This window comes from Prionailurus viverrinus, chromosome C1 (assembly GCF_022837055.1).
Source record: "Prionailurus viverrinus isolate Anna chromosome C1, UM_Priviv_1.0, whole genome shotgun sequence".
NCBI classification, from domain to species: Eukaryota; Metazoa; Chordata; class Mammalia; order Carnivora; family Felidae; genus Prionailurus; species Prionailurus viverrinus.
The window spans coordinates 168224599-168248926 of record NC_062568.1 but is presented as its reverse complement, the minus strand read 5'-3'; the positions used below and the strand labels follow the sequence as shown (position 1 = coordinate 168248926).

Genomic DNA, 24328 nt, shown 5'->3' with positions numbered 1-24328 from the left:
TAAATGTCTTTTTGCCTCTGCCAGAATGATCTTTCTGCAATGGATTTGGTCATGCCATTCTCCTGCTCAAAACAATCCTCCTGACTCCTTATTCCTCCAAGGAAAAGGCAAACCCCTCAGGATGGCACCCTTCCAATATGGCTCCACCTTCTTATCCAGCCTCATCTATTTCCATTCTCTCTCTTACGCCCCACCTTCTGCTCTTCTGGTCACCCTGGTCACATGACAGGATTTTCCCATCTCTGAGACTCTGCTCGGGCAGTTTCTTCTGCCGTTGGGGCCTCTCTTTGTCCTACAATGGGAGGGAGTTTCTACTTTCAGACCCAGCTCCAGTAGAAAGACTTTCTGGACTCTGCAGGTGACATGGGCCACTCTGCTCCCACTCAGAATTTGGGCACAGTGGAGCTCACTGTGTAGAACATACTAGAAGATAACATGATGCAGTGTGGACAGAGGTCTATACAGGTCACGGCAGGGGACTAGGACTGGAGGACTCTGTGCGGGTTACTTTACCCCTCTGATTTCCAGTTTCTTCATTAGTAAAGTGAGCTTAGAAGTCCTCTCTGTGAGAGGTGCGGTGAGGATCGAAGGAGGAAATATACATTGATTACCTAGCAGAAAGCCTGACACGTAAGAGATACTCCAAAAAGGTTAGGTCCCTCTTGCCTGGGGATGTGGTTTTATCCCTCCTTGGTAGAAGGTAGTTTTAGGCCTCACAATCACCTGTAGGTGGCTTCTCCTTCAGAGCACATAGGAGCCACTGTAACGGGGCTCTGTTAGGAAATCTAATAATGGCACTGGACTAGCCCAGGGAAATTGTGCGGAAAGAATGTGGGGTTAAATCTATAGAATCTGGGTGCAGGGTCCTGTGGAGAAGACACTTCCACATGTTTGCAGACGATGCCCCGTACGAATTATGTGTTCATGTACAGTAGCCATGGAGAATCACAGAATTAGGGTGATAAGAGCTTATGTTTACAGAAACATATACAGCCTGCAAGGACTTCCTTAGCTCACAGACACCATCTCACTTGGGCTTCATAGTGAGGCTGTCCCCTGGATATTCCTATCTCTACTTATAGCGAAGAAGCAAGTTTCTCAGACCTTGGGGACTCACCCAAGGTCATTCAGGCAGCACAGGGCAGAGCTGGGATAGAACCAGGTTTATTTGTTTGCTGGTTTTTTAGCTTTTTTTTTTAAATTGCAATTAAATATGCATAGCAAAGCATTTGCCATTGGAATCATTTTTAAGTGCGCAACTCAGTGGCATTAATTATGCCTGCAGCGTTGTAGAACTCTGTCATCACCCCAAACAGACTGCACCTACTAAGCAGTCTCCCATAGCCCCAACCCCTGATAACCTCTGATCTGCTCTCCATTTCTGTGAGTTCACCTATTCTCATCTTAAAATCAACTTCACTGAGGTGTAGTTTGTAGACAATGAAATGTTCCTATTTTAAGTGTACAGTCGGAGGAGTCCCGAAAAACATATCCACCCGTGTGGCCCTCGTCACCCCGATCAAGCTACAGAACTTCCACAACCTTCCCTGTGTCCTTCTCAGTCAACCCCTCTCTCCAGTGCCAGCCACCAGCACTGATCTGCTTTTGACCACTATCAGCAGATTTGTCTTTTTCTGGAGTTTCATGGAAACGGACTCAGGTATCCTTATGCCCACTGTCCTCTCCACTACCAGTGCGCCCTCTTGTGGAAGGTCAAAGTAAGAACGGCTCGTGGCCTGACACCTCTTGCCTACAGGGAGAAGCTGAGGCCTCAGGCTTGAGGGTTGTTTTTCCTGAAGTTTCGGAAACAGAGGAGAGCAGCCCAGGGTGTGGTCTCTCACTTCTGTGTCTGCTTCCTCGCTTCCCCCAGTTGGCCACACCATTTTGGCTTGAAGTTTCCTATCCCGCCTTACGATGAGCCCCTTTCTGAAGCCACCTAAATTATGCTTAGTCCTTTGTACCCATTTAATTTTTATTAAGTTTATTTTCGGAAAACTTTTTTAGCTGCATCTACCAAAGGATACGTCCCTTGAAAAAATTATGGGTGGAGAGAAGACAGGGCATGCTGAGAAAGGTGGTCTCAGAGGAGAGGTCAATGTGCACCATGCAATCAGCTTGCCGAGCAAGCCCGTCTATGTCTGGGGTCAACACTTAGCCAAGCCAGGGGTCAGACCGGAGCCAGATAGGAGCTAAAGCTTGAGCCCCTCAGCACCACCCTGCTGAGGCAATAACCAGCCCCAACACTGGGGCCCAGCTAGGTGGGGTTTTTACATTTCCTGGCTTTGCAAATGAAAAAGGTGGTGGTAGCCAGGGAGTGGAAATGAGGCTGAAATGAATCAAGTCCTATCTGAAGACATGAATAGAATCATTAAAAATGCATGGGTTTTAGAGCCAGAAAGACCCTAGCAATCCTAACTTCCTGTACGAACTTAGGCAAGCATTTTACCTGGGCCTCAGTTTCTTCATCTGTAAAATGGGGCTTGTAACATCTACCTCAAGGGATTGTAACAAGTAACAAATGAGCTCAGATAACATAAAATGTTTTAACAAATGCTGGGAGTCTTTGAACAAAAAGGAAAAAGAAAACCCCACAAAGTTTTCTGATCACTTTCAGGCTGCATGTTTGCCTTTCAGGGTAGAAAAGTCTTTAAAATACAGGATGGATTTAAGACAAATACCTCAGAGATGGACACTGCTGCCCAAATGCACTTGCTCCCTGGGATCTTGGGATGTTGAAACACACTTGGTGAATCCAGAGATGCAAAATCTGAGTTGGGGGGGGGGATTGTCCACAAACATTTTGATCAATTCTACATTTCTCCAACAATGATGGACACAAATTATCTGCTTTGCACATGTACATCATCTTTCTTGCTGTTGTCACAAAGTAGATGAAGTCGCTGAGGTTGCTGACACCAATTCTCTGCCATGAGCAGAGGGTCCTGTCCAGAGTAAAGTCCTGGTCATCAGGAGAGGGTACTGGATCTCAGGCCAATAGTCTCTGGGAACCCTAATAAAGTCAGCATATTTAAGGGGCTTCAGTCCTGTCCTTTGTTAGAATAAGGCAGCCTGGGGGAGGGGTGCTGTTAAAGATCTTGTGTGAGGAGTGGGTCTTCCACACCCTGACTGGGTGAGCCGGACAAGTTAGAAGGTTCTAGAATGTCAGCTGGAAGGATATGGGAATTGTTTTACAGAAGAGAAGACCAAAGGTCAGAAATGAAGCCATCTAGCTCCAGTCACACAGCTGTTAAGTCAAAAAGAAGCTGCTAAAACCCATGTGGTCCTGGTGGGGTTGAGAGCTCTCGAGCTATATAATGTGGATGTAGGTTCAAATCCTAGCCCCATTATGTGTAAATCTTGTGATTTTAGCAGGCCATTAACCTGTCTACTTGTCTTACTTGTCATGTCTGTGAAATGGGAATAATAAAAATACTTAAGAGGGTGACCCTGAGGATTGAATTAGGTGATGTTTCTGGAAGGGTTATAAACATGCTAGTAATTTTGAAATATATTTTATTAGTAGTAGTAAATGAAAGGCATGGTGATTACCTTCTGCAGAATGATTCTAGAGATAGTGAGTGGGATCTAAATCAGAGGTCGGCAAACCATAGCCCGTTGGGCAATTTTGGTGGCTGCCTGTTTTTAATAATTAATTTGATAAAGTATTTTAAATAAAGTATTATTGGCACTCAGCCACATTCGTTCCTTTATGCATTATCTCTTGTTGTTTTCTTTCTCTAACAGTAGAGTGGACTTGTTGTGACAGAGACCTGGCCCACAAAGCATAAATGTTTAATTTTTTTTTTTAATGTCTGTTTATTTCTTTTTTTTTTTTTTTATAAATTTTTTTTTCAACGTTTATTTATTTTTGGGACAGAGAGAGACAGAGCATGAACGGGGGAGGGGCAGAGAGAGAGAGGGAGACACAGAATCGGAAACAGGCTCCAGGCTCTGAGCCATCAGCCCAGAGCCCGACGCGGGGCTCGAACTCACGGACCGCAAGATCGTGACCTGGCTGAAGTCGGACGCTTAACCGACTGCGCCACCCAGGCGCCCCAATGTCTGTTTATTTCTGAGACAGAGACAGAGCATGAGTGGAGGAGGGGCAGAGAGAGACAGAGACACAGAATCCGAAGCAGGCTCCAGGCTCTGAGCTGTCAGTACAGAGCCCAAGGCGGGGCTCGAACTCACAAATCGTGAGATCATGACCTGAGCCGAAATCGGATGCCTAACCCACTGAGCCACCCAGGCGCCCCAAAGCATAAACGTTTATAGAGTTTGCTGACCTCTGGTCTAAACGATCAACATATTCTACTTGTGCCCATCCCTTCAGTGGCTTGGACCCATTTCGAAATCTTGCTGTTTAGTCTGGTTTTCTCTTTTGATCTCCAGATTCTTGAATCCAGCAGCCTCCTGCATCTCTACTTGGCTGTCTCATGGGCATCTCAAGTTCAACTCAAGTTCCAAAGTAAACCCACCCTCTCTCTGCTCAAGCATGCTGTCCTGTCTAGTTCCCCAAATTAGGAATGCGGGGGTTGTCCTTGGTTATGTCCTTGTCCTCACCTCCCAGTTCCCTTCAGTCTTAACGGTTTCCTGATTTCGTCTTTTAAATATTTCTGGGCACCCAGCCCACCTCTCCACCGTGGCCGACATGGTCCTCAGAGGGGCCCTTCCCATCTCCTAACTGCATGACTCCAACGCCTTGGGGTTGGACTTGCCTCTGACTGTTATGTCCAAGAGACAGACAGATTATTTTCTGTTTTATATGGTTCTTTGGTTTAAGGCTCTGTTGTTTCATTGTATTTAAAAATAGAATAATAACAATAATTCCAAATACATGTATTCTACTTCCAAAGCCGACAAAGCTCTTTCATGGTCATGATTATTGATGCTGGGGCAGCCTGGGGAAGGAGCTGTTATAACTAATTACCCATATTTATTCACGTGAGGGACCAGGATACAAAGGGGTTACGTGCTTGCCTAAGGTCACCAGCTTTGAAACCATAATCCAGACCTAAGTCCCTGACTCTATGCACTTCTTTCTTTCTTCTTACAAAGATTGTGTTTTTATTTTTTTAATTTTTTTTTAAAGATTCTTCCACCTAAAGCGTCTGAAGTTCAGCTTTCTTTTCCCTTGAACACTAGAAATCCATCAGGTAATATTTTACATGTCTTGGATTCCCACTATGAAGACCGGTATAAAAAACATGACAACGACTTATTATTTATGGCAATATCTATTGTTACTAAGGGAGACAGACCAAACAATTCCCCATTGTTACAGATGCAACTTCGATTTGACAGCTGGGAAAGTCTGATAGGCAGTTTATTTACTTAGCCATTTAACCAAATAAATGTTTTCATTTTCCTTTCATCTCCTCAAAAGCTAACATCTCGCCCTTAAAAGTGCTCCAGCAACACATCAGTGAAGTATAAATTACCTACCATTCCCACACCAGCCATTACCATATTATTTTGGTTCTTTTTCGTTTTTCCCCCCCTGTTGACCCAGTGTTTCAAAGACACGGGATTGTCCCAGACGGGAGGGTAAGGGGAAAAATGAAATAACTGAAGATATTTCCCTTTATTGCTAAAACAGAACTGGTGTTTGAGATTGGTACTGAAGCTTCCACCTGCGAGGACTGAGTCCGTTTGTTCTCTCTTACTATGATGTGACAGTGTGATATGGCTTTCACTTATTAACAGATGTTACCCCCACCTACTAAGAACCGTGTGGGTATTTCTAATCAGAAGCAGCTGGAGATAAAATGCAAGGGTGATAAGAAGGACAAGACTCCTCCTTTCCAACTGTACAAAAATAGAGGGTTAATTAGAGCCATGGATGTAACTTTCTCTTCATAGTGTCCCTTCTCTAAATGTCTGGAAAGGCCCTAAGCTGGTGCAGTTAAGTAGATTTCTAATCGCGCAGATGAGCGGATGTGACAGGGGCGGAAAGATCACATGCAGCTTGTATTGCTGTTGATGGAGGGGCCCAGAAAGGCTCATGTGGACTTCAACTGTGGGTGTCTTAGGGGGTATGTCTGCAAGGCTGGCATCAGCCTCTTGGCTTGGGATTCTCAACAGGCAATTGTGATCATGCCAAGTGAAGTGTTCAAAGGGAGAAAACTGTTTCATTGAAGATTACAGTCCAGCCCTTTTGGGGTTGGGAGCCATTTATTATAATTTATATGTGAATGTAAGCCTGCTTACTTTTTGGAAGTGAGAGGTGGCCTGTGAGCCCCCAGCTGGCATCATTCTGATTACGGGACTGGGGAAGCCAGAGAACTAAGAAATCACATTTTCCCATGGCATGGGGTTCTGGATGGAGCATCAAACACGGAATAGACTGAAGCCCCAAGACCCGGTTCAGCTTGTTGGACTGTCTCAAGCTGAGCGGGCTCATAAAGATGAGGGTTTGATACATTGATCTGCAAATGGTGTAAGTCATCTTTGTTTTCTAGAAGAACTTCAATTTTAGGATGATGTTAGCTGTTATACTGACGAATGGCTCTTGTCACCTCTGGTTCATGCATCAAATTTTTCAAAAAGGTTGAGCACGTGAAATAAAACATACACAAGGGGGTAGGAAACCTCTTGGGGAATCTTTCCAAGCCATCCACCCATAATCCTCAGCTCTCCTCTTTCCTGGAACATTGACTTTGCCTTAAATTCACCAGCTTCCCAAAGAGCTTTGCAAGGCTGAATTTTTAGACGGGTATTTTGCATGGCATATGTGTTATTATATGCTACTGTACTGGTATAAAATGTAGCAAAATATACAGCATGTTGAGCTCTTTCATCATAAAATCTATTAACAAAATGCACTTCCCAAACACTGTTTTAGCTTTCAATAACTGTCAAAATAACTTACATGCAAACGGAGGATTTTGAGCCTCAGCACCGAGTTATGAATGGTGAAAACTATTTACCATTTTAATGGTGCTGACCACGCTGTTCAGGACTAAGGAAAGGAACTCTGTGGGTACAGCCTTGCAGCCCTACACATTTGTGGAAAACTAGGCAGGCATCTGAAAATCGAACATATTCGTCAAGGAGCGACCTGAGAAACCACGTCTGGGCAACGAGGTGTACTTCTGTCTCCTGAGAAGGTTTGCTTCATCAGCTCCTCTTTCTTGGGACCAAATCAGATGTATTGAGATTCAAGTGCCAGAAGCCACTTCTAGTGAATGTAAGGACACTTCTCTCAAAGTAGCTGCTGATGGAATCTGAAGTGGTTCAGTAGCAAACCACATGCTGTAGCACAGGTGCAAACAGCAGTGCCTCAAGCGAATGCTACGTGTCTCTGAGCTTCGCATTTTGCCTTTACGTTAGGAAGGGCGAGGGGGTCCCTTGTGGCAACACTAAATGGGCTGCTGTGAGCTTACGTCTATCAGTCTCATTCCAAGGCTTGTTCTTGCTTCTTCGCCTGGCTTCACCGGATGTTTGGTTGGTGACCTCTTTAGGTCTGTGGAGTGTAGGCAGATGCAGGGACACTTTGCTTCAAAGGTTAAAGCACTGGATCCCACTGCAGTGAGAAATTATCAGGGTGGGCAGGATGCGTCCATCTCAGAATGCTGATGCTTTCAGAAACTGAATCTGTGTTAATATTGACCATGCCTCATTCTATCACCGCCATCCACTCAGAACATATCATTACTAAAAGAATGGGACCGATCCCCACTCCTCACCCTAACCCCTACCTAGCAGTATACGTCAAAGGTCATGCATCCATGAGGAAGAACAAGATGGCAAATAGACACGACGCAGGGAGAAAGGGTGCAAACATCAGGAATACGCTCAGGCAGGGAGAAAGGGTGCAAACATCAGGAATATGCTCAGGCAGGGAGAAAGGGTGCAAACATCAGGGACGTGACTTCAGCAATGGAGAACAAGCAAAACAGAAAGCAGACAGCTTAAGGGTGAAGGAGATAAAAAGAACAGATACCTACCCAGACCTGTGCTATCTAGCTACTGGCCTGTGGACTTATATTATCACCACTGGGCTCCCCACTGGGCTCCCCAAATGGATCACTGTTGGATGAGGCCTGTGATCCATCAGGCTAGAACACAAGAAGATAACACTTTTTTTTTTTCTTTTCAACAACGGAAAGCATTAGACAGCTGGGCACATTTTCATGCACACATATAATCAGTTATTTTCAAGGAGGCAGCACCTGCGGTTAGCGGGTGCCACACCCACAAATGCGGGACTCGCGGGAAGGACTTCATGAAAGGAACATGGCTTTCAGCTGCTCATTTGAACGTGAAAGAAAGCCCCTCTCGCACCCCGCCTAGAACATGAGAGTCTATGCAGGGCTCCTCGCCCACTGTCCATTTCAGATACAGAGGTCTTAATCTTAAGGAACAACAAAACCAGAAAGAACAAGGTGGTCACTTACAGCTTCTTGCTCTTCGCTTTTGCTGGGACTTTCAAAGCCCTCCTCGAAGATGTCGTCTGTGGTAGGATCGCTGGCGTGGGATGCAGATGATTTGGACGGAGAGCTCTGTCTAGGGGCTGGGGTTGGAGCTACACAGAGACCATGCACAGAGAGGGAACATCATTAAGTGTCTGGCTGCAACCATTTACATCCCACAGGGGCCTCAGGGATCGGCTTATATTCGAGTCAAATCCAGCACTCTGCTTCCTATCCTAAGTCAGGCCGGTTGAACAAGCGAACATCTCCTCTGTACGTATTTATCCTGGCCCTCTCACACACCTGATGATCAGGTAGGAGCAGGTGCATATGGGCGGGTCGGGCAGTGGTTCTCAAGGAATGGTCCCTGGCTCAGCAGCAGTAGCATATCTGGGAACTTGCCAGAAATGCACATTCTTAGGCCCCCACCCCAGACCTACTGGTTCAGAAACTCTGCATTTCTACACACTCCAGGTGATAAGCACCGACCAGATTTTTCTTTCGTCTCTCTTCCTTACCGTCATGCATTTATTTCAATAATAAATAGACCGGAGGATGGTGATGCGCATGTATCGAGTGCCCTCTATGTGTCAGATGCGGCCAGAAACTTCACAGACAGGATCTCCAACCCTCCCAAAGCCTCTTTGAGGTAGGAGTTATCCTGATTTTACGGATAAGGGAAGTGAGGGTGCTAAATTGCTCAAGGCCACACAGTTGGTGAATGGTAGAACCTCGCACGCGGCAGGTATTTGATAAACACGTGTTGCACGAAGATAGCCTCAGTGAGGTGGGGGGATGGATGGAGCTGCTGGCAGGTTGACAACTAGCACTTTACTTCTCACTGCGTAAGGCTCTGCGCTTTCTGTCCCGGCCTTCCCACGTTTTCCTCATCTCACTTGTTCCAGAGGTTCTAACAAATATGCCAGTTGAAGCTATTCTTCTTTCAGCGATTTCTAATTTGGCCTGGAAAACACCAGTCAGTGGCTCAGCCCCAAATGAGGAAGTGGTTATGGCTTGATTTAGTAGCTAAATTCCAAATGACACGGATAAGGCCTCCCTACCATAACTGCCCAGAATTTACTAAATCTGGCTGTTTGTCACATAGTGAGTGATTCTCAAACTTGGTGAGTGCCTTTGGCCTTGATGGATATGTATTTAGGATAATGATGCTCTTTACTTTGTGCCAGCAAGGTGGGCACCGCATTCACGGCGTTCTCTAATGTGAATGCTGCAAAGTTCTGTTTAGCTATTGTTCTTTTCTGATGACGACACTGAAGCTCAGAGAGGTGAAGTGACTTTCTCAGAGTTAAGAGCGCCACGAAACAGGAGTGCTGGGATTCAACACGGGTCGGTCTCCGCTGTGCGGCCAACCGTGTGCTCCATTTCCCTCTTTTTTTAATGTTTGTTCATTTTTGAGAAAGAGAGAGACAGAGCGTGAGTGGGGGGCAGGTCAAAGACAGTGGGACACACAGAATCTGAAGCAGGCTCCAGGCTCTGAGCTGTCAGCACAGAGCCCGACGCAGGGCTCGAACTCACAAACGGCTAGATTATAGCCTGAGCTGAAGTCAGACCGTGTGCTCTATCTCGGGTTGCGGTTTACTTTTGGTCCGACTGATCCTCCACTCAAAACATTCTGAAGGTGATGCTTCTGCATAAGAGGATATAAAGACTGGCTTCACTCTTTTCTTTGAAATAAAACACTTTTTTTTAAATTTAAAAGGAAATCTGTTTTGTTTTGTGAGACGATTATGGAGCAAACTAATTGTAGTGGGTTTAAGTGAGATGAGCGATCTGGAATCACCCTGATGTGTGATAGCTGTTTAATACATGTTAGTGTAACTGGATTCTGAATTGTGTTTGGAAGTGGCTCATTGCTGACTAAAGGCTGAGAACCCAGGCTGACTGCTCCCACTTACCAGATGAAATTGATTGGAAGCATAATCAGGCATTTATTGACATGTCTCAGGCTGCAGAAGGTTTTCTAGAATACCTCTATAATCTACAAGAGTGGTTCTAAATTTGGGGCAATTTAAATCCTGGGGAACGTCTGGCAATATCTCGGGTCATTTTTGACTGTCACGACTAGGGGCAGAGGATGGGTGCTTCTGGAATCTAATGGGTGGAGGGCAAGGGTGTTGCTAAATGTCCTATGAGCACAGCACAGATCCCACATCAAAGGATGATTTGGCCCAAAATACCAACAGAGTCAAGGTTGCAGAACCTTGCTCTAAAACACAACAGTAACTGAGCAGCCTTTGTTTCCTTCATTTTAATCTCTATGACCTTTCGCAAATGTCTCCCCCGGGCGAGATGCTATGCTAGCATTATGAGAAGGGTACGAACGATTAGGACACATTTCCTGTCCTCAAAGAACTGAAACTTTCCTTTTATTTGTGGCTGGCACACAAGCCTGTTGAAAGAGAGCGCTTGTCGTCAAGAGAAGCTTATTTATGCATGGCTCTCATTCTTTGACCATTTCATTTTTTATTCATTATTCTTCATTGAAACCCTATGAGTTAGAGTTAATAGTGAGGCCCCTCCTATGTAGATCATATGGCCTGAGTGGAAGCGTGTTGTTTATACACACTGAAGACATTCCTTTTCAGAACAGCCTTCCAAACCTGGCTGAAATGACACTATCTAATTGTGTTAGCATTAGATTTTTTCGACAATTCACGATATTGGCCAAGCAGTGATCCATATCATCTATGACAGTAATGAAAACGCCAAACTCATTGTTCCACGAGACTTTTCTTTTCCCTTATCAACTGTCAAGGCACAGGCTGAATCGCCAGACACGTTTGCGAACGGTGTCGACCAAGCATATCTACGCTCAAGCGTGTCTGGATTCTGATTGGCTACATGGGTATGGTTTTCCGGATGCTTGCAGTAGAAAAGTGAGCTGGGACAGAATCACTGAATGCCTGAACTAGGAGGCACGTGGCTCATCCAAGCCAACTCGCATATTTTACCCATGATACAGCTGAGGTGAAGAAGAAAAGTCATACGTTTACCCAAAGACACAGCTTGTGGTAGGAGAGCCAAGGTTTGGAACCCTGGTCGGGATTCTGCAGAAAACCACTCACTATGCAACTATAATGGTGGCAAAAAGACTTTAAACTCCGTGAGGTATACAATGCTTCAGTAACTGTACCACTGAATCCTTTTAATATCCCTTAGCCTAAGAGAGATGAGGAAATTGAGGCTCATGGAAATAAAATCACTTGCCCAGAGGCACAAAACTAAAAAGTGATCAACCTGTTCCTTGGTTCCCAGTCTAGAGGTTTCTGCAACGCTACCGATTTTTCTCTTTGCCTACCCAAAGCCTTAAGCCCAAATCTGGCTTCTACTGTACTAGTTGGACGAGACTTACAGCTGCTCTTTCCCTCCCCTAAGTTTTCTCTTGATCTTAATTTTCTGTTCTAATTTTTTGTCCTTGTCCCCCAAACGTCTGCGGTTCCCATTCACCCTGCATTTCCATTTCAGGAATCTGTGTGTCATAAGCAGGGATCATGAGCGAATGGATGTGAACAAATAAAAACTTGAGCAGCAGAGTGACATGGTAGAAAAGCGACAGGTTTGCATTCGATGCTCCCCTTCTGCCTACCCTCCTGTTTTTGAACTTCACTTTATTGGCCAAAAAGGTCTAACAAAACCTGTAATAAGCACTGTTACGAGTATAAAAGTAATCAAAGCCATTATACGAAGTAGGTATGTATATTATTGTTGGTACCTCGTACCGGGTAGCTATTATTATTGTTAGTAGTGATGTAAACAAGGAAGCCTGCTGCATGGGAACCGAAAGGAGTTCACGGACTCCAGAAGCAAGGCATCGCTCTCACTGGATTTATGTTTCCAAAGACAGGCACTCACGTGAGTTGGTTGATGGCGTGGTAGAAGTCACGGGGGTCAAATTCAACTGGGAGATGTCAAAGTCGTCACAGTCATCTGTATCCTGTGCCACCCCGACTTTGTTGAAGTAAGTGGAGAAGGCCTCTGAGGTACAGGTGAGGGAGGGTTGGTCGGGTTTGCGGGAGGGCACGGGTGGAGGCTGGGCCATCTGGAAATCCTTAAACATCTCTTTCCCCATTTTCTGCCTGGGCTTCTCGGTCTGTGGACTTGACCTGGTGGAGTCACCCGTGGTTGGGACGGTCGCAAGCGGGGTGAGGGGACCTTGGAACATGGCGGCTGGCAAAGGCATAACAGTTTGTGCGGGCATGAAGGCGGCTGGCGGAAACTGCCCGGCCACAGCTGGCCAGGGCTGCTGAGTGGCAGGGAAGAGACCCGGCTGGCCCCATGCGATGGGCTGAGCCCCCGGCATCACCTGAGCGACTGGTGGCTGAGCACCCATGGCGATCTGCTGTTGGACGAGGGGCTGCTGGCCCCAGAAGGATGGGAGGACAGCGCCCATTGCAACATAACCTGGAAGGGGGTAGAAGAATAGTCAGGCACCCTAGGAAAGAACAATCCACGGATTCTAGGGATAAGCAGAAAGATAACGGAACAACCATTAAGTGTCAGGCTATGTGCAAGGGACTGGAGACACAAAGATGAGTAAGACAGAAGTCCCTACTCTCAGGGAGCGTTCTGTCTAGAGCAATGGTCAGGGGAAACTTCTCCGGGGAGGCGATTCATAAGTGGAAACCAGAATGCAGTGAGGGAGCAAGCCAGGCAGACACCTGGGGGATAATGACAATATTGCTAGAATTGCTAAAGATTTCTGACACCAGAGCCTCGAGAGCCGGTGTGCCCCATGGGAAAAGGCAGACGACTGGAAATCAGGCACATGTGGGTTTCAGTCTTGCCTCCCCTTCTTCCTAGGCCTGGGACATTCTCAATCGCGCCAGTTCTCTAAGCTCAAAGTCAGGCTCCTTGTTGGAAAGCCAGGTAGGAAGATCTTCCTTCCAGGCATCGAAGCCGTGTGCCAAGGCAAGAAGAACCAGAGTGTCAGTTTGCGAGGCACGGGTTAAAATTCAGACCGCCATTTCTTATCTCTGAAATTTAGGGAGCGCTCACAAGCTCTCTAGGGCTCTGCCTCCTTATCTGAAAAGGGGACGTTAAATACCTTCTGTCACACAGGTCTGGTTTACAGATAAATGGAGATGATGTATGTGAGGTGGAGTATTACACCAGACACAGAGTGAGCATTTGGTAAATGTTAGCAGTTAGTAGTATTTGAATCAGATAAAGCCTTTGAAGTACTTAATTCCTTGCCTGTATACAGCAGCCATGCAATAAATGGTAGCTACAGGTATTGTTACACATGATTTCTGTGTTATGATGACGATGTCAATTTTAGGTGACTGTCTACTCGGGGGCACCTCATACAGTGGCATATGTTGGGTACTGAGAAACTCCAGGGCGTCCACTCACGTAGGTTGCCATGAGAATTGTTGGCCGTACTAAGTCCTTTCAGGTGAGATATAACCATTTTAAAAGCAGCACAACTGATACGTTCACATGGACAAAAGTAACATGAATCATTTCCACTTAGAAATGACTGTAACATTCTAGGGGCGCCTGGGTGGCGCAGTCGGTTAAGCGTCCGACTTCAGCCAGGTCACGATCTTGGCGGTCCGTGAGTTCGAGCCCCGTGTCAGGCTCTGGGCTGATGGCTCAGAGCCTGGTGCCTGTTTCCGATTCTGTGTCTCCCTCTCTCTCTGCCCTTCCCCCGTTCATGCTCTGTCTCTCTCTGTCCCGAAGATGAATAAACGTTGAAAAAAAAAAAATAAAAAAAAAAAAAAAAGAAATGACTGTAACATTCTAGGTACAGCATTAGATAGATGCTTTACATCTTCGCAAAATCCTTGCAGGGGAGGTGTTCTTATTATCTCTATTTTACGGATAAGGAAATTGGTGCTCAGAGAGGTAAAGTACTGTGCTTGGGGTCACACAGTCAGCATCAAGTGGGATCAGGATCTGAACTGAGGTCGTCCGTCCCCGAAGCTAATGTTCTTCCCTCTGTACCACAGTGCCCCACGCAGACGGCCAAGACCAATTTCTGATCTTCGCACGGTCAGTACACCTGGTACAGTCACCCAGGGTTTCGGAAATGTGTGGGCGGGCCCAGAGAAACTCCCACGTGCTTCCGGTGGTCCCTGCCCTTCTCAGGGGGCCCATGGGCCATATGCATGTGCCGCCGAGCCTTGGAGACAGATGCCCCGGCCAGGTGGAGTAGAGGATGGAGACGCCGACTTGGCCTGACTTCTCAAAACCAGCCTTTTCATGGCTGTCAGAAGGAGTTTGCAGGTGTGCAGCAGGGAGGCCAGGAAAGGAGGAGTGGATGCAGGGTATCCTAGCAACTTCCAAAGGGAAGGCAGGCAGGCGCTGTGGTGCTGGTTGGGTCATGGGTGATGTCAATGACCCCGGGGAGCCCAGAGAAATCGCGTGCAGAGGGCGTCACTCACACTCCAGCCTCAGACCTTCAATGATGGATAAGGAATGGGGGCGGCATTGAAAGTCTAGCCATTTCCTTGCAAGGTGACAGGAGGTGCCAGAGAGTCAGAGACAGGACACGTGGGCTTCTTGCTGATTAATCCAGCAGTGTGCAATGCACTTACGGAGCATCAAGAAGCAACACAGACAATATCCTTATGAGATCCCCTGAGCCCTAGGGCACTCCAAACCTGACAGTCGCTTATGTTGATTTTCACCTCACCTATCACCTAATAAGGCTGTGACTTAAGCCCACCAACAGACTGAGAATTCTGCAAGTGTGTTTCTTACTTTCTGATTTATTTGTTGGGGCCCAGGGGTTCTCAGGTGGAGGGCTACCATCCCTTAGGAGGTGACCAGGATATCTGGGGCGTGTATGTGGGTGTCAGGGCAATTTGCTAGAGGGAGACACCACCCGCATTTAAGAGGCGGCGAGTGTGGATATTCTACAATGTCTGAGACCAACGTGTGCAAGTTATACCACAGTGTACCTTACAACTGAGTATGGACTGGACTTTGAATTACATGGGAAGTCAAAGTTTCATTGCACAGTTTTCTAGGAAGGTCACAACTGTGTACTCTGAGGGCAGACTGTATTTTGTTTTGTTTGAAACACTGTTAAGAGCGGCTCCCCATTTGGGAAAGCTGTGGTCCCGACAGAAACACTTCTGGTGTTTGAGCCAACACCACGTTCATGGCATCTGTCTGCACCTGCAGTGCCGCTCTTTATAGGTATGCACACCAGACCGCTTAGTAGGACACCTAGTGTGCTCGGATCTGGGCATTTTCCATAGTCAGATACGTATCTTTTTATTTTATGTTAGCTTTTGAAAAGTTCCTCCTTATAATGCAGGCATCATATTGACTTTTTAAAAAGCTGTGTAGGTAAGTTATATTATCGATGAATTTCAAGAATTTAAAGGTGACATTACAAATATTTGTCATAAAAAGGGGGCACTGGGTCTGACATGGGGGAGACATGGATCTTTCAACTACCTCAAACTTGCTGCCCATTTATTTTTAAATGTTTATTTATTTTTGAGAGGGAGAGAGAGAGAGAGAGAGAAGGTGAACAGAGGATCCCAAGTGGTCTCTGCACTAACAGCAGAGAGCCTAACGTGGGGCTCAAACCAATGAACCATGAGACCATGAGCTGAGCCGAAGTCGGACGCTTAATGGACTGAGCCACCAGGGCGCCACTTGATGCCCATTTTGATGAAGGGATGGAAGGTTTCAGCCTCCAGCCAGGCTATTTTTCAGTTTGCTTCCGCTCAGCCCCCCTCATTGCCCCTGGGGGACTGTTCTAAAATGCAAATACAGTGTTTCATTGTCTTGAGTATAAGGTTCAGATGCCTTAGCTTGGCTCAGGAGCCTTTAGGGGCTTTCCCCTTTCCCACCTCTCCATCCCATTTTCACTGGTACCTTTCCCCACAGCAGCTGCAAACAAAACTCCACCTGCTCTCTCTCATCTCTGCTGGTGCTTCTGCCCGGAAAGCCACCCCCTCCTTCATGTGGCTACTCCTTACATGCTCTCTGAGAATCAGTTCAGCATCACCTGTGCTGGGTGCTTTCCCTGCTCTTGGGATTCAGTTGGTTCTTCTCCTCTGGGCTTCTGCAGTCCTCAGTGTTCATCTCCGTTATGGCACTTGTCACACTGTGTTGTTATCGCCCAGTTACTCTGTCCTCCCTCATTAGACAAGAAACCACCTGCTGGCAGGAACCCTTTATTTTCTCTCTCCACCTCCTCTGTGTCTACCACAGTTGTGGGCACACATCGATGGCCCCATAAATGCTGGAGACTGGAGAAAGTCTCTTTATAAAGGTGAATGAGTTACAGTGGAATAAATGCCTCCACTGCATTTTTCCAAGTGTACAATTAAACTCCAAGATCTGTAAGTACTATGATCTGTAAAGATTCTACTGTCGGTGGCAGGTTTTTCTTTCACTCTGTCTTTTTTTTTTCCCCCACAAGGAACCAACAGATGGGCTGTGCACACTTTTCTGGAGAGAGCTATTAGCATGTCTCCCTGGCTTCATGCCATCTGCTTCAGACCAAAGTACAATATTCAAAAGAAAAAAAAAAAGCAGCACGGGGTAATTGGGTATCATGTTTGGGAACTCGCAGGTCTGACTTGCTTTTCCTGGAGGGGGGTGGTCTCTGCAGCCTGGGCTGTCCCCAAATCTGTGAGCTAAGGCTCTCAGGCCACATGGCATTGTGCATGCCCGACGGCACACCTCGGTAGCAGGACTGTGGTAGCAGTGGACCTGGGGAGCCACTTGGTGTGTGCCACGGCAGCCACTTAACTGCTTAGTAACATTTAGTCATTAATGTTCGACAGTGGAGGGAGGAGGGGCCACGGAGCATCTGTTTATGCCATGGAGTGCAGATCAATCATAAATCTCCTTACTGTGAAGTGAAAGGAAACACCTGCATTACTGCCTTCCAGTTAGATTTTTAAGAAGTGTTGAAAATTGCAATTTACAACCAGATGCTTGCACCTGGGGATACCTCATTATTTGGATTAAAAAAAAAACAGACTAAAATATGGGAAAAATACAGGGAACGAAGGTACGCCCTGAACATTTATGCAGAACTTGTATGGTGATGCTTATTTACATTAGCACAATCGTTCGTTCGTTCATTCATTCATTCATTCATTCATTTATTCATTCATTCATTCAAAAGTAGCCCTATTGGACGCTAAGCACTATTTCGGTCTCTGGAGATGCAGTGAAGAACAAAACAGTTAAAAAAACATCCCTGCCCTCATGGAGCTTACTGATCCTAGCAACAAGCCTCTGGCATAGCTGTTTTCAGTATCTCTTTACCCCGTACACGAGAAACTGCAGCTTGCTGAGGGGAGGGCTTGTGGCAGCTGTCACAGAGCAGGGGGTGGGGGTCAGGGCCAGGGCTCTTAACGGACAGGCTAGCAAACGTGCTGACTGCTTACTCATGTCAACGCTGCCAGGCACTGTTTTCAACGTTCTAGTACATGTATTAACTTGTGCAATCGTCAGACCAGCTCTGTAAGGTGGAATTACCGTCCCCATTTTACAGACAGGTTCCCTGAGGCTCAGAAGACATTTAGCTGAGTATTAGACAGCTGGCTAGTGGCAGGGCCTGTATTCAGACACGGTACATTCTCTGAGCCCCCAGGCCAGCTCTGCCACACAAAGGAGGCCAAAGACCTAAACTTTATTGCAGGGATGTTTTTCTAAATGTTCCAAAAAGGTAAATGTAAAAATATAGGTAGGACAAGACATTTTCTTCTGCTTTAGAAATAAGAGTAATAACAATAATAATAATAGCAAAAACAGCTGCATTTCCATGTGAAGCATTAGGATGCTAATAAGTTTCAAGGCGCTTAACTTTATTTTCTCACTTAATTCTCAAGATACTGTTGCAAGGCAAGTGTTATTTTCAATTCAGGTATATAGATGAAGAAACTCTGGCTCTGACGCATTAAGTAATTCGCTCAGGAGTCTAACACATACATAAATAGACGAGCCAAGACTCAAACGCAGCCCATCGGACACAAATTCCTCCAGCAGCCCATCTATTGTCCTGCATACCATAGTTCATGTCCCCGGCTCCCTACCACTGGCTGGACAATGAGGGACAGGCAGGCAGATGGAGACCCAATGTCTGCAGAGATTTTTTCTTTTTGGGCGAGTTAAAGGAGGAAAAGGCTGACAGGTGACCACCAACTGAAGTCTATTTTTGTTCCTCAGCATATCTGAAGCAGAAGCAGGCACTTCAAGAAGCAAAAATGTGCTCACTGAAATTAATTTTGCACTTCCATTCTAAAAATTGAAAATTGGAACATAATCTATTAATTTTATATTATTTTATTTTATTTTAGCAGCTGTAGAAACTGAATCTGGATGTGATGTGGCTTGTCCATAGTTTGCAACACGGCTGGTCAATTAGCAAGTTGAAAACCCAGGTCTTCAAAGCCCCAATGTGACACAGGCTCAGGAGAAGGCCCAGAGCAGTCCCGTGCAAGACCTGGGCAGGTCCTTAGGTGCTTTTACTGAAACATTAGGGTCAGAAGACGTGTGACTGCATTTTGTCCCACTCTCACTTACACAGAGGGGAATGGAGACTCCTTGACTAGAATACTCTGCACCCTGACATCTTCTTGGCTTCCTCCCTCACCCCTTCTAGTCTGCTCACATCTCACCTTTGCATGAGCCCCACCTGGCCACAACCAACCTCCATTTACCTGCTCTCCACATGCTCCAAAGCTCCCACACTTCACTCAACATTTTCTTCTGCCTGCACCACTTACCGTTTTTGAACGCATTACATAAGTTACTTATTTTTATGTTGTTGCCTGTTTCCCCAGTAGAAAGGAAACTCTCTGGAGGCAGGACCTGTGTCTGGTGCATTCACTGACACACCCCAGGCACCTAGAACAGGGCCCGGCTCATGTCGGCACTCAGTGAATGTTTGTGAACATTTCTGCCAGTTTGTTAGTTTGGGGCCTAAAGTTCCCATTCCCTGTTCCAGCACATCTTCACGGATCAAACAATGAGGAGGAAGCATGGGGATTCTCGACATAGGAAGGCGATACGTTTCTTACGGAAAACTGTTACTCTTATTTAAGATGACATATTCTATTACACTATTCCCAAGGAAATTTTAATATCTATTTGAGGTAAGGAAAACTAGTCATCACCACAGTCCCATTTTAGAGAGGAGTATAAGAGATTTGATTGGGAAGCTGGTCAATTCAATATGTTTCCGGGTTACTTGCGTATTCTACATTTTAAGTTAGTACCAATCTCTGTTGCTTCTGAAAATTTCATACAACGACCTCTGGGCTCATGAGGAATAACTGTAACTATTTCATAAGAGACTGTGAATTTTTACTTCACTTTGAGTAGCAGCAAGGTTCACATTCGGTGGCAAGAATTTGCTTCTAACACTATATAATTAAAATTATTTATAGAAAAAAACACAAGAAGGTTTGTATTTGAAAATATTCAGGCTCTATTTGCCATATCTAAGAATGAACTAGAAAGCTGAAGCCACCCAGATGTCAAATATGTAGCTAAAGAAAGAAAAAAAGTCTTTAAGGCTCTCATGTATGTAAAGAGCAGAATATCATCTCTGGCCACATTCAAGTACACTGCCCTGGCTACGTGGAGTACCTGTTGCCATGGAAACAAATTAAGGTGTCTGAGATCCCACCAGTTCACACCATACCTACAATACTGTTCCTATATATATATATCTTGCCCTGTTGTAAAAGTAGTATATATATTTTAGAGAATGTTTGGAAAACAGAACAAATACTTTCAAAATCACTAAGAGCTCCATCACCGTCCCAATTCACTGTTGGCAGTTTTCTCTGCCCCTCAGTGTCCTGTATACATGGAGAACCTCCTGGTTCTTGAGTCTCTACCAAATGAGGCAGACACCTATCAATCAGATCTCAAGAGGTCTGTGGAGAGCTAATATCCCTCACCTGCCACTTTCCTCTTTCTGGCTGAGATGGATAGGAGGAAATGAACTTGTACTGATTTGCACGGCTCTGTGTGCAGAGGGCTCCCTAGCGCTACATACGTGAATCACCTAGAAGCTTGACCTTTCCAGGTGAATTCATCTACAGCACACTACAGATTTGTAAACACTCCCTCAGCCCCCAATGGCAGCCTCTCAATGTCACCTAGAGAGACCGGTGGTTCCACAGGTGTTCTGGCATGATGTGGCAGCTGTTCAAGTCAACCCTTTCTCTTTCTTGTTGAGTGGAGGCCGAAGGAAAGGAAGCAGGTGGAAGACAGCTTACCTGAGGGTACAGCAGCAGTGCCGAAAGGTACAGAACTAAACATGTCTGCACTCGCCGGGAGTGTCTGAGATGAAGACGGGATAAAGGCATCACCTGGAGTTGCAGGAGTCTGTCAGACAGAGAGAGGCAGAAGGTGCATGAGGCTCCCGGGAACCCTGGTGCAGCGGCCGTCAAGGATGGGGAGCAGCAGGTGCAGGAAATGAGGGGCAGGGGATGCTACAGAAGCAAGCCACGGTCCAAGCCACGTATATGGTATGCAGACCACGAGGTGGTTGTACGTAGCAACCACAGAACAGGAAAAATGAAACCTACCTATAGAGCAACTGTGATAATTAAGTGGGACCATGCATTTAAGTCACTGAATGCTGAAGCAATAGCAGGTGCTCAGCAAAGAGTGGTCAGTACCATGACCCTTTAGTCATAATATCTGGCTTTCATCCTTTAGGGGTGGTCAATGTAAATTGACACGCGTCCACTCAGGACCTACTATGCGTCTCGTTCGGGGCTTGTCACTTAATACACGATAAATAAACAGCTTGTCTAAATGAGCAATCAAGCTTAGCGACTAGAGCAGAGACCCTTGTGTGCTGGTGCCTTTTCAGAATTCTGCCTGAATCTCACGTGTAAAGAGAAGTAAACATTTTCAAGAAGATGATAAAAAAAAAAGAAACAAAAACAAAAAAACAACAAAAAACCCACAACAACAACAGCGCCTAAGGAGGTGCAATTGCTCAAGTGCCCAGCCTATGCTGGCATCCGAGAGAGGTCTGGCGCATGAGCTGCTGGCTAAGGTGAGGTGTGCTGAAATAAATCAAATAAATCAAGTAAATCAAAGGGGTACTGAGGGGTACTGAAAGAAAAGCATCAGCCCTCAGGGTTTTAAAGGTCCATGCCCATTTACCGCAGCCTTTTGCCTACAAAGTACGCCTATTCCATGCCATGACATCCTTATTTTTCTTTTCCCCTTGGAATAGACTGGGGCAAGCAATTAATCCTGAAACCACAGCAATTAGACAAGGCCATTTTTAGAGCAGCAGCCTGGGGGAGGAATGGCATTGTTCTGAGGATTTTTAAATACCCATTTGTAACGCACTTGGGTTCGGGGCCAGAAACATAGCCATGAGCTGCTGCAGTAAGCACTTTTGAACACAATCAACGCCCTGCTGTTTCCCACACGTGACCCTGGGCAAGTCACATGTCCTTTCTGGGACTCAGTTTGCTCATCTGTAAAATGAAGGGAGGTTAGAAGATCTCTTCAGACCTTTCTGGCTCCACAGCTTGAGTCTCTAAGTGCCCAAGATGCAGCTGTTGCCCCTGGGATGGAGGAGAGGAGACTGCCTCCCTGGAGACAGGAGCTGCTGTCCCCACTGTCACGGCTGCTCTGGACATCAGGTATCGGGAGCAAGGCAGCTGTGTTTAGAGTCCCAGGCGGCAGCTGTGGGCAGCAGAGTCTCGTGCCATCTGTCCTCAGTCATGAGGGTACATACAGCCTCTTCTCTGAGGCACATCTTGCCAATGAACCATAGCACCATCCCTCCGGCTGTATGACCGAGCAGCACCCAGAGGAGCTGCCCCCTCCCAGCGGCTGCTGCTGGTGCAGCTGCGGCCGACTGCCTTCTGCCCACCTCCCACTTGCGGGGAGCGGGAAGGGGAGGCTCTGGAGGGGCCATCTTAGCTCTATTCTTTGCTATGGCCACAGGGTTGCCTTTGAATGCAACCGGTTCTCAAAGCACTGGGATTCTATTTTGCTTAGGTTTTCATTTTCAAATTAGGGTTCCCAGCAGTCTCTGTCCCGTTGTAAGCAGTGACAAGCAATGGGAGACACGCCTTGGCTGAAACTAGAGCTGGGACTCCAAAGCTTCATGAGAAGCTCAAGGAAGCTAGAAGGCAGGTGGGAAGTGGAGGGGCGGGGGATGAAAAGAAGAGGGAGAGCCGATAAAGGAAGAGACAGGAAAAGACAGAAAGGGCCAGGGCAGAAGGGGCTTCTTTTACTGGGCTGACCACCGGGCTGTGCGGGCTCTGGGTTGGCGCTGACGATGCCTCACTGTGTGTGCAGTCCTGTGGCCTTTCTTGCCCGTATTCCCAACTAGACCATGTGCAGGCAGGGACTCATCCCGCTGACGCTGACGTCATTCTCCACTGCCCCGCAGGGCAGCAAGTACGCGCGGGGGGGGGGGGGGGGGGTCCTGTAATCGCTGATGCATGGTTTCACTTATTTCTCAAAATAGACGCATGTATCATAATTCCTTTAAAAAGCAGCGGAGGAAATTGAGGTTCAGAAATGCTGGTTTTCCCAAACCACACAGCTAGAAAGAATCAGAGCTGGAACCCACCTGTGGCCCTCTTTTACCCAAAGCTCATATTCTCCTCACCATGCAGCTGAAGAAGGGAAGGGAAGGGACGTAGGGCTGAGCGGCTGTGCATACTTACAGGGGGAGAGGTTATATCAGGAGGGGTGGACATGTCCCCAAAAAGTTCTAGTTGGGTCACAGCCTGAAAAGATAAAAAGAGAATGATGTCACCACAAGGGAAGCCAATGCTGCCGGGCGCTGCTTTAAAATGGTATGACATTTTCCATCGCGGCTATATCAACAGTAAATCCAGCTGGTCATTAGAGTACCTCATGACCCTAAAGACAATGTCTGGGACGTAGCCAGAATCAATTCCTGCTTCAGGGTATCCGGCAGTTTATCTGGGGCTAGTTAAGGAGATTCAGGCTTAGCACCTCCCATTACCAGTAAATACCACCTCACGCTGACCTCCCATCAAGTGCAATGCTCTCTCTCTTCTCCAGGAGATAAAGGCAAGAAGGCAGTACCCTCAGTGCTTGTCTTTTATGAGTGCACACACGTACAAAGTGCCTTCAATGTGCTAAGGATAGTGAGACATGACTTTGTGACCACTTCTCAGCAAATGTTCCCCCAAACGCTAACCTGAGAGGTACAAATCATCATCCCCATTTTTACTGATGACTCAGCTGAGTCTCACAGAGGTGACCCCGGGGTCACCCAGGGCCAGGACTTGAATTTTCTGCAGATAGAGCATGCGGTCAAATGACGGTCCCTGAAAGAGTCAGCCTTTAGGATAAAAAATGTAGTTGGGAGAAAAGAAAACATATCATTTAATACCAGGAAGGGCATCGAAAACAGCCCAGTTTATACACTATTAATCATTGCTACCAACTCCATCACTGTAGACACTGTATCATCTATATCCTCATCCATCATATAGGAGTGTCTGAGCAAGGCCAGCCACAGCGGCAAAAGAAACCCTTTAAGATATGCTTAGAAATTAATCTGCATACAGTTCCAGCTTCAGAGACCGTAGGGAGTCTGTGGCCAGGAACCACACGGCCTGCCTTAAAGTATATAATCATATGCTTTGTGCAAAACCTGCCCACTGAGGAAAGAACTCTTTTGGCTTCTCTCTGGATTTTAAGTGATAGTGACTGAGGGACCTAAAAACATCACTCAACAGAAAGGACAGGAAGAGTCTGCCTGCCTGCCATGCAGGAAGCCCACACTTGAATTCTTCTGTAACCAGGCATGGCTAGATCTCTACACTTAGTACAAAAAAGGATAGTTCTCTCCTACTGACGAGTGAGTGAGCTCTGGGCATTGGGAAAGGCCCCACATCTGGAGGTATATTCACTTCTAACCTCTGCAACTCCACAGAGCTGCAGTT

General features: G+C 46.4%; 1 protein-coding gene across 3 annotated transcripts in view; it reads right to left on the bottom strand.

Annotated features, from left to right (window-relative positions):
* DAB1 (DAB adaptor protein 1) overlaps window positions 1-24328 on the bottom strand; it is a 407612-nt gene that overhangs the window by 6438 nt on the left and 376846 nt on the right. For 2 of the 3 annotated variants that reach the window (XM_047873243.1, XM_047873245.1), the window contains 5 exons: window positions 23075-23137; window positions 20645-20753; window positions 12288-12836; window positions 8400-8527; window positions 7950-8060 (listed from right to left, as the gene is read on the bottom strand). In XM_047873243.1, the coding sequence (XP_047729199.1) occupies window positions 7965-8060; window positions 8400-8527; window positions 12288-12836; window positions 20645-20753; window positions 23075-23137 (945 nt within the window). In that variant the 3' untranslated portion in view covers window positions 7950-7964. The remainder of the gene's footprint in view (window positions 1-7949; window positions 8061-8399; window positions 8528-12287; window positions 12837-20644; window positions 20754-23074; window positions 23138-24328) is intronic. The other variant, XM_047873244.1, reaches the window with a different exon arrangement.